The sequence below is a fragment of the Ruditapes philippinarum genome, unplaced genomic scaffold, assembly GCF_026571515.1.
Source record: "Ruditapes philippinarum isolate M1 unplaced genomic scaffold, ASM2657151v2 ctg3411_1_1_1_1, whole genome shotgun sequence".
In the NCBI taxonomy this organism is placed as follows: Eukaryota; Metazoa; Mollusca; class Bivalvia; order Venerida; family Veneridae; genus Ruditapes; species Ruditapes philippinarum.
Window position 1 is genome coordinate 88,775 of NW_026857581.1, and position 10,894 is coordinate 99,668.

The 10,894-nt window shown below is 30.9% G+C and overlaps 1 protein-coding gene across 1 annotated transcript; it reads left to right on the forward strand.

Moving 5' to 3' along the window:
• LOC132750221 (C-type mannose receptor 2-like) lies at positions 1 to 6,797 on the forward strand. Its single transcript, XM_060740165.1, has 6 exons — positions 1 to 595; positions 923 to 962; positions 2,780 to 2,956; positions 3,442 to 3,521; positions 4,734 to 4,818; positions 6,125 to 6,797. Exons 1-6 carry the CDS (start codon positions 263 to 265, stop codon positions 6,358 to 6,360), a joined length of 951 nt encoding a protein of 316 aa, XP_060596148.1. The 5' UTR covers positions 1 to 262; the 3' UTR covers positions 6,361 to 6,797.
• Positions 6,798 to 10,894: the final 4,097 nt, after the last annotated feature.

Here is a 10,894-nt window from a genome sequence, read left to right on the forward strand (position 1 = left end):
TTAAATATATAGATGAATGACGACCGTGCATTTTCTCTCTTGTCATATTGAACATAAAAGCGAAAATGTCTGTAAATATTAATCTATGAATATCTCAAACTTCTTTAGCTTGTTATTATTATTCACGATACAACTTGCTGTACATATATTCTTAAATTTTGACATGGAAACAATTGTTATTTATGTACAGGTTTTTGTTTTTGGTAAAAAGGGAAATGGTAAAAAGGGAAATAGTTAGATATTTAACCAGATACAAACAATAATGTTAAGTTTTAGCACCTTTTTGAGTTGTGTTTTTATTCTCGGGAAGGTGTGTTTGGCGGCGGAAAAGACTTTCATGGCAAAGTGGATACAAACTGATTTAGAGTATCCTTGGAATATCTATGCTGTTAAAATTATTCTTGGCAAAGGTTTAGATCGCTGTGTCGAAAATTGCAAAAATACGAAAGAATGTGATTACATTAATTTTGAAAGAATAGTTAATACATGTTTCCTTATAGGCGTTAATACTTCGGATGGAGGCACATTTGATATTGCTGAAAGAATACAAACCAGAAAAGGCTATGTGTTTGGAAACAAACAGGACTGGACTTTGGTAACAGATTGTTATCTTATGGTTGTCGTGAATTAAATATTGACTTCTTTTTAATCTTATGAAATTTAACATATTCAAAGTAATATGTGTATTATAAAATTATTCGCTAACTCATTGAACCACCTTTCTTGCCAAACAAATATCTTGTTACCTTTTTTCTTGTTGTTTTTCTTTGTTGTTTTTTTATTGTTTTATTTATATTTGTACTGTTATTCCTTTAATGTTTAAAAACTTAAAAGGCATTGGTGATTAGTTTTGATTCGATGCAATTCGGTGTAATCAGGGTTTTCTTATATATAAAGTGACCATATAAACATTTTGTTTCAGAACATTAATTATGAAACGTGCAGTGATTGTGAAACCAAAGGTAAATACAAACAAAAAATATTTTTTAGATAAATTCACAATATGTCAACACCCACGTGAACAACACACCAATATTTGTAAATCTTTGTTGATTCAATTGTTAAAAAAACTAAACAAAGTACAAAAATGTATATTGCAGCGATATAAAAAAAGTAGAAAGAAATGTAAATGTGAAAAAAATGATCCGTCTTGTATTCACATATTGTATAATTATATATCAATATATAATTTTCATTGGTCCAATGATTACTGAGCATTTAATATGTTATTTATTGGAATCTCGTGTAAGGAACAGGAACTAATTGTTTAAAAGCTTTAAATTCGTTAAGGTTCCTCCATTGGTACAGCTGAACGTCATATGACGTATGAAGTGTTTGTGCGACTTATAACCAAACCCAAAAGCAATCCTTCCATATCTTGTTCTTATATAAAATAAAGTTAAAAATTAATTATTTTTAGATGCGTCACAGGCTTTATCTAATACGGATTTTGAATAATAGTTTCCTCCTTACTAGAAATAAACAGAAGTCTTATTCTATCGCTAAAAGCTTTGGAAAAAAATCGTATTTATGAATGCATGAAACTTTGCACCAGCAAGGTCAACGCCGTATAGGCTCATTTTGACTACCACCAACCGCTGAAGTAGGTGAACTCTCTCTTTATCTGCATCGATTAAAGCGTTATCTTCAAATACAGCCAGTATATCGTCAGATAGTAAAACTCCTACTGGAAACATAATTTGTAAACCCACTTTTAATGACCATGATAAACCGTAGGAAATTCAACAATTGACCCTTTGTTAAAAAGATAGTTTAGATACATTTAAATTGAACCTAAAATATACCCTCAATGGCATTGTAAATCACCAGAAATAAAACTATAATCGTTCAACTTTTTTGAATTCATCAAATTCTCCCTAAGTTGTTAAACCTATTTTTTTTCCAAAAATCTAAGAATGTTTAGGGATTCTGTGTTTCTCTATTTTATATTTAATAACATTAAAATGGACGGTTCAAAGGAAGGTTGCAAAATTGATACAGTTGTCTTTAAATATCATTTAACATCTAAAACGAAACTATCTGACAATGTAGCTATCTTTCCTGCTTGATTTTATTTTATTTATACATTTCACGTCATAATTATATAGCAAAATTTTAATGGTGTTGGAAAACATTAAATCAATCAAATTGTGTTGGTATACGAGGAAAATGTTACGAAATATAATGTTATGAAATATAAAACACTTAACCAGTAGTCTACGTGTTACATTATAGTAAATAAAAACCTTTTAATGTACATAATCTCAATAAAAAATCAAATGTTGACGATGCCTTATTCTTCAAACTTCATAATATTAACCCGTGTCTTAATGTATCACCCCGTCAATCCCTTCTAAACCGTTATTGTTAAGTAGGTCTTTTCAATGTCGATTTGGACAAATCAGGAGAACACGTCTTGTATAGCTTGCAATTACCATGGCATTGTCAACTTGAGTTTTCAAAAATTCATGATGGATTTTGTTGAGAATATTCACTTGCAGCATATTCGCCTCAGTTCCATTAAAACACTGATTAATTATGTATATTTTCAAAATCCCATTTAGTCTCCTATGAATTTACTAGCCCATTTAAGCTAAATATTTATGATATTCTACACGATATGGACGTGCCGTTAAACCAGAACAAACAATTATGTGATTCAATACACCATCCTGCTAAACTCATTCAATTAGAAAACGAATCTATATTTCTTGCTTATATAGATATTATTTTGATTCAGAATCATAATGCTGTTCTTAAATATGTATATTTATTACAGGATGTGGTCCACCTGCACATAAACCTAACACTGTTTTAAATGGAAATATGTGGTCGTTTAACAATAAGATAGAGTATCATTGCCAGGCTGGTTTCACAGATGTCTCTTACAGCACTGGCAGTGTGATATGTCAGGACAATGGTATCTGGAGCACTACATCTATTCGCTGCGTACCAGGTAATGTATCATCTGGTTTTAACATCAAGTGAACATACTTGTGCACAACAAAACATATAGTTTCATTTCTCATAAATTATCAGTAGACTTAGGGTGACAACCGCTCTAGAAATCCAAATCTCATTGGTGGATCGACTTTAAAGTTCACGATAACAAGGCAATGCGCAGAATCAATGCCATTCTTTGTACTGGATTAAAGTCTGAGCCAAGTTTAAAGGTCAAATGTCAATAACGTGTCTGCTCTATTCATCTTTCACTTCTCCTATCTCGGCTCAAATTCTCACATCAATAAAGTGATTAACAGAACCCAAGCCGCTGCTGATCAAGGTCACACAAGGTCAAATTCAGACACTTCTGTGTCCGCTCCTCAAATCATATACCCTTTGAATGATTTTAATGTGTTGACTAGATATGTTTAGATCTAATATTCACTTTATTATTATTTGTATGTAAGTGTTACTTTTTATTGTAGCTTTTCTTTTCAGATGTAGCAGTGCCTAATGTCTTTTTGGATTCATTTTACTTTTTTGACGCGGGTAACAGGCGAACCTGGCAAGAAGGGAAGGTACGCATTATTTTGCTCAAGGATTGTGTTATTTCTTAATGGTGAACAATAAAGAATATCTATTTCAATACCATTTTAGAGGCGCTGTGGTGAAAAATAAACTTTACAAATTGTTTTTCTAAATGTGTAAGAAGATACCTATGTGACTTATATGTTAATGTATTTGAAGTGATATATATACGTATATATATATACTCATATACAGCACCTATTAGTAAAGGATTTCAAATCAGGGATGGTAGACTCAGTCACAAAGCGAAACGCTTCAAAACAGCACGACTTAGATTTATGTTAATTTTCATGAAAATTTAAAAGTAAAATACTGTCAAGTGAACATAGAAAGTAATCGACACATTGCAAACGGCACTTACAATCTACTTAAATATAAAGAAAAGGTCAAAATATGCAAAAGTAGTCCTTACTATATAAGTCACGCAGTATAAATATGGCGACAAATACTGAGAAATAAGTTATAAATCGCATAAAACATGTTAATTATTGCTTGAATCTTTTACTTTTCTTAAAATCATAGAACATGTTTCTCAAGTCAGACTTTGTTGAAATATTTTGGCATCTGGAGGCATGCAACTTTAATAGGAGTTAAAAAATCTGGAGAAAAAAGATCCCTCAAAAGCATAAAATCTCAACAAAATCAGATGAAAATAGCAGACTCGGTGTGATTGAGCCTGTATATGAGATACAATGAAAAAATGCAACATCCCTCACACCCATTAGCACCGTCTTAAAACCGCATTTATTCCAAATAACTTAAATGAAGGAATAATAGGTTGGTATATTTATAAGCACTAAACAGTATTTAACAGCAGAAGATTATTATATTACACTTAGGAAACTCTGTTTTATAAATTTCCTTAACGAAGTGATCAAAACACACCGCAGTGATGCCGTGTTTTACTTTAAAGACACCGCCTCCGTGATCGAGGGGTTAGAGTCGATGACTTATAATCCAGTTACCTCTCTGGCGTGGTTCGATCCCCGGGAGATGCTTTGGTAGTTTAGCACGGAGGAAGGTAGTCTAGTACTGGTGTTACTCTCCAGGAACGATGGTTAGGAAACTACCCGCCTATATGACTGAAATACTGTTGGGAAAAGGCGTAAAATGAAACAAACAAACAAACTAACAATTTATTTTAAATGTCAGGTAGAAAAAAAGGTGGGTTGTTTCTATACTAAATTTTATTATATCATTAGACATACTGTGAAGGTCTAGGAGGACATCTCGCTGATATCAAGACAGATATTGAGATGGAATATATAACAACCTTATTTGGACCATGTAAGTATCGCCTCATTGAAAAAAGATAATATGAATAAATTGATAGTGTTGTGTCTATAGTCGACTTACTGAAGCATCCTCACAAGACACTTAATCAGATCTTTTTATGTCATAAAAAACGAAATCCCTAAGGAACACTCAAATTGGCAAAATCAAAAATATTGCAGGTTCGGTTTGATTGAGCCTTAATTAACATTGACGGAAGTTGAAATTACAAGTTATCGCCCAAGTCATTAAGTATTTTTCTATCTTATGTCCCCCCCCCTCCCTCAGCTCTAAAAATGAACATTCTTAAGACAATTTCTTCACATAAATAAAAAACATGTAAGAACTGTTTCAAGCAGATATTTCTGACTAATCCTTAATATGAAGCAAATTACGGATTTATATATAGATGGTCTGATAGAAATACTCAAACGTTAGCAATATTTGAGCATATTTATGTGTCCTACGTTTATAACAGTTTTCTAACAATTTTCGCTATGCTCTTAAAAATGTTGGTCATTTTACTTAAAATATAAATGAATACTATTAAAGGATATGTAGCTATATCTTATGTCTTTATACAAAATTTTATTTGTTATTATTATATTGTTTTCATAATCCGTATGATCGACTCTCTGAAAAGTTGTAACATAGAATGTCTCTATAATTTAACTCGCATGAAAAATGTACGTGAACAGAACAAAATGTTCTGGAAGAATATTTATGCTGCTATTTATGTATGTGTTTAACCGCAAAGTAATGATTCCGTGCATGCTCTATTTGTTCAAGAGGAAATAAACCAAAATATTTCTTTTATACTTGTATTTTGTAATTTTTCTATTTTTTTCTTTTATTTTTTTTCTTTTATTTTCTTTTCAAATTTCAAACAAAATATTTGTGAACTTCACTCAGTAGAGATAACTTGAAGGTGGTGGATAGGTCTACACTGGGCACATTTTCCTTATTTTCTTCAAATATTGATTAAAAACAATAGATATGTATCATTTGGATATTCTTACAAAAATTTGCTTGAAATAAGTTCAAGGTGATTTGGAATGAACATTTATTTGGCAAAAGTAATATTTTGTTCTAGTACATTTTATTATCTGCAATATATGTAATATAGCTTCATGTATCCCACACTTGTCAATAACTTTCATATTTGTCATGGTTTCAAAACCCTTTCAACGTAATAATTCATTGCATTACAGACTTTCCATTATACACTTATAAATATAGACCGATTCGCCTCTCGATAACTTCATTTTTATAACCATTTTATGCAATGAGTACAATAATATAAACTATCCTTTACTTAAAGATTTAGACGCATGGGTGTGGCTTGGAGCTGATGATATAGCAGAGGAAGGGAAATGGGTCTGGTCAGATGGAACTGCAGTCGACGATGGTTACATAGTATGGGCAACAGGACAGCCATCTATCAATAATGCTGAAAACTGTTTGATAACCAAAACAGTTTTTATTAGTACTTCAAGATATCGCGTTTGGTCGGGTAATTCATGTGATATGCAGTTGCGAAGTATCTGTGAATTCTAAGAATGGCGATTTTTTTTGAAAGGGTACTGGACAGAAAAAAAGATGTGTACATATGACGGGAAATGTAAGCTCAATAGTTAATCATGAAGACCAGTTGTTATGAGATATTGCATCTGCTTTATGATTTAACCCCGACAATATCTGATGAAATATTTAATGATGTAATTTTAATAGTATCTTACAGAACTGCTATCATATACAATTGTTATTCTCTGTATGCTGTAATAGAACTGAAATCTCTTTCTCCTTAAATAAAACATTTTATAGCCTATCATACTGTTTATGTTGTTTTTGTTTGGTTTTGTTTTGGTCACCATTAAAATAAACAGTTCAAAGGAATTGCAAGAATACATATATCAAGAATATAATATTCTCTGTAAGTATTATCAAAGCCAATATGCACGTATAGTAGCCTACTCAGTTTCAGATAGTAAACATTCACGACCGTCTTAATAGGAAATTAATTTACTATTTTCATTCACTTCTTCTTTGTCCAATGATGCAATACACTGACAAAATTCAAACACATATTTAAATTACACAATATATAGATAGCAATTTTATCAGCAAACATATCTAAGAAATGTCTTTATTTAAATGAGTTTGCTATATGACAATACCATATATGCAATAAGCTCTTTATATACTATAGTCTCTCCCTACTCCCAGAAACCTCCTTTTTCACCCTTTAAGTATTTTACAACGTAGAGAAATAAAACGTTTTCAACCAAACCGCCGACAATAACTCTGCAGACCTTCGGGTTTTAGCTATCAAAATTTGTTAGAATTCAAGTGCTATGTGAATTAGATTGCACAATAATATTATAATATTCATACAGCATAAAACAGTTCTTTGATCTACAACATTCCTTGATTTTAAAATTAAAACGTTACCTTGCCGACAGAATTCTAGCAGTACCACTCTTCTCTGAAGTCTTAATAGCTCATCTACAAGCAGCTGAAGCGGGTGCTTGAGGGTCGTTTTAGAATTCAAATGCAGCGTAATATCTCTAATTAGTCTTTCTCTCTTTCATGTGGCTTAATGTAATGTTATTAATACAGCAGTATATAAATAACACATGGGTTTTTTGACGAGGGATGATATTTTTACTGTTACTCACAAACCCATGTGTTATTTATTCTATTACCCCGAACAAAAATACTGTGATGATCTGAAATTGTCAACTAAATCTAACTGTAACAAAAATAAACCATAAGTAACAAACTGTAAAACTTTGTAACTAAACTGTCCTTACCTTTTAAGTTTTAAGTGTACTTTAGGCCTACTTGAGAAGTTTTTCTTTTTCTTTTATTCTTTAAGCAAGTGATGATATCTACAAATCATAAACATACAATAAGCTAGGTTTTATTTAGAAAACAAAACACTAACCCATTAACACGGTTATGATCTGTGAAATCTGATCCTTCTGTTTCCAGAATATTCTTAGCATGGTTTTTGACAAAATAACGATGATATCCTATGTGTGTCCACCATATCTGTAACGTGTCACTGATTATAATTTTTAAATAATCCTTTGTTGCATGTTTAAATAATTATTTACATTGCATAATTATTTACATTGCAAATACTTACGTTGAAAACGGATGTTCACTTTTTGACTATTCGACAAAACGATATTTAATACGCGAAAAGCACACCAGGGTGCGAACAACTAAATTTTATGAGTGTCATAGTTTCTCCTGAGAAGAAATTGATGTCCTATCGGGGTTTAACGTCGAAAATAAGAATGAATCGAGAAAAAAATGGCGGCCATTTTATTTCATTTTATTTTGGAAATAGACCACGTGAACAGATTTTATACTGTTACCTATGTAACAGTAATGACTGTTAGTCGTTAGTGTTATGAAATAAACTAAAGCTATGTTATATTGATAATATCACGGAAAATGTGTCAAAATAAAGATAGGCATATGTTCCAACATACCAAATGTTTTCAGTTTATACAGTAGATATAACCTGTAAACTATACTTAAAACCACGCTCATATATTATAATAATAATAATAAAGACTTTATTTAACGAGAGAACTCATTTGAACAAACATATCAATCTTCCATGAGGCCCTTAACAAGGAACAATATAAATTTAACATTTTCAAACTATTAAAATACATAAATGTAAAAACATACAGGAGATTATCAATTTGTATACATCAATGCGTGATAAAACCTCAAGTATAAGGTTTTAAAATGGTTAACAGATGTAGCAGACTTAATATAATCAGGAAGGCCGTTCCAAATACAAGATCCAGAATAAAAAAAAGACTTACGATATTATATGTTTTATTAGAGAGAAACTTTTGAAATTGCGTGTGTGCGTGCGTGTGTGCGTGCATGGATTTGATAATACATGTATCAAAAAAAATAATTGTCGACTATTGAATCAGGTTGATTAAACTACTGTTTTTTTATCAAAAGGAATATGCCTATGAATAATTCAGAATATTAAAACTAAGTGCAATTAAACCAATATATTGCTGTTTAAACATGGAGTTGGAACAAGATCTCTACAAATGCAAATTTTATTTTCATCAATACATGTAGCAATGTAAATGTAATTTTGTGCAGTTACATTTCCATATTCTTTGTAATTTTTCTGTAAACGAAATAAAACGTTGGTTGTAGTGTTTTTTTTTTTTATTCTAAACTATAAGAATTGGTAGATATCTAATTATCACAAGAATTTTTAACACACATTATTAAATTAGTATAAAAAAAATTCTATAACAAACAACGAAATTCTTATTTCTATACAATGTTATAAGAAGTACACTTGTTCCATTCTTCTTTCTATCTGTTGTTTAAGAAATGATCAGCTTATAAATAATTTTAGAATTAAGGCGTAATTGAAATGCAATATGACTTATAAATCTCCGGCACCGATTTAGTAAGGTTTAATTGGTGTACGAACACAGTTTTTCATATATACTGAAACAAAAAAGAAACTTTCTCCAAGTTTGAATGTAGATATGTTAGTATAGTGTTTTAATCCTTTTGAAACTCGATTTTTACGTTGAATAAACATATCGGGCTTTTATACGGGGATTATAGCTAACCGATTTTGCAAACAAAACAAAACGAGTTTTACAAGCTACTACATGTATATATGTGTGTACATCTAAGTGGTACCCTTGAACAACTGGCACATACTTTGCGAAAGTTTCTTTTTTGGTTCAGTATAGCTGGAATATACAAACTTGTGAAAATTGTTTTCTTGATTTTGGGTCATGCACTTCATTGAGAGGATAATTGACAAACTTGTATATCTGGAAGACAGTAAAATGATGTTAGAAATGATTTAGAATCTTTAGAATGACAGGAAATTACGTTATTCGGTTAAAGTAAAGATGTTTTCATGATATTAAGATCAATTTACGAATAAAGAAGATATTCTAATAGATATCTGATATTTGCACTACAACAAAATCTGGAATCAGAACATGTTGCTCGTCAATATTGTTTTGAAGACACAAATATTCAAAGAGAAAAACAAATAAAACCACTAAAGGAAAACACGTGTTGAAACAACACTGTGGACAGTCCATCTTTTTCATTGGTGGAGCACTTAATTTTTCTCTTAAATCACTCTTTAAGATTTGGGGAGCTTATGGAACATATGTTTGAACTTTAAATAGAAGAAAATTCTAGCTATAAGACCTAGATCGCCATCACAATCATTGTCTGTTTTTAATTACATTGTAAGAGTTTAATTTAATATAGAATAACAATTTCCGAAACTCTTTTACATTATTCTATAAGTTATATAGAGTTTACTTTAGATTACCAAGTTGAAGGACGGGAAATAGACGCACGTAAAAAGATAGCATTAGAAGTTCATTTCATAACCTATCGCTGTGCAGACAAAAGTTATTTGAGTCCATAGCCATTATCGATGCGAAGCTATTTGCTATTTTAGTGAAACATATCTAATGATATTTGAATATGACATTAAGAACAAAACGCAACAATTGCTTTTTATGTAATTTTATAAATTTACGGAATCATACAGATATTTACGCGCGCCAACACAGTGAGAGTGAAATGGATTTTATTTTACGGTTAAAACCCCGCATTTCTCTGGTAAGCATAATATTATGTCCAATATTACAATTGCATCAAATACTTAAAACAGATTTTATTTTCATCTTTAAAGTTTTCCAGACGTTTCGTCGTACTTTAAAAACAACAGATCCATCATATGATTTAAGAGGTTACTGTCTGGAATGGTTCTGGTATATCAGATTCTGTTCCTGACCTGATCATGTTGATTCATTGCATTTGTGTTTAAGTATGATATATTTTTTTATAAAAGAGATGTAAAACTTTATACTGACTAGCCATTTTGGGGGGAATATTCGAGACGAATAAAAACATTCCAATGATAAATATCTGCAACATGCTCTCCCGGTTATTTGCATAGACAAACATTAATAAAAAACCGACCAGAATATAGTTTGAGAATAAAGACGACAAGGAAGGTTTTGTACTTTTCATTTTTATCTTGTTAATAGTC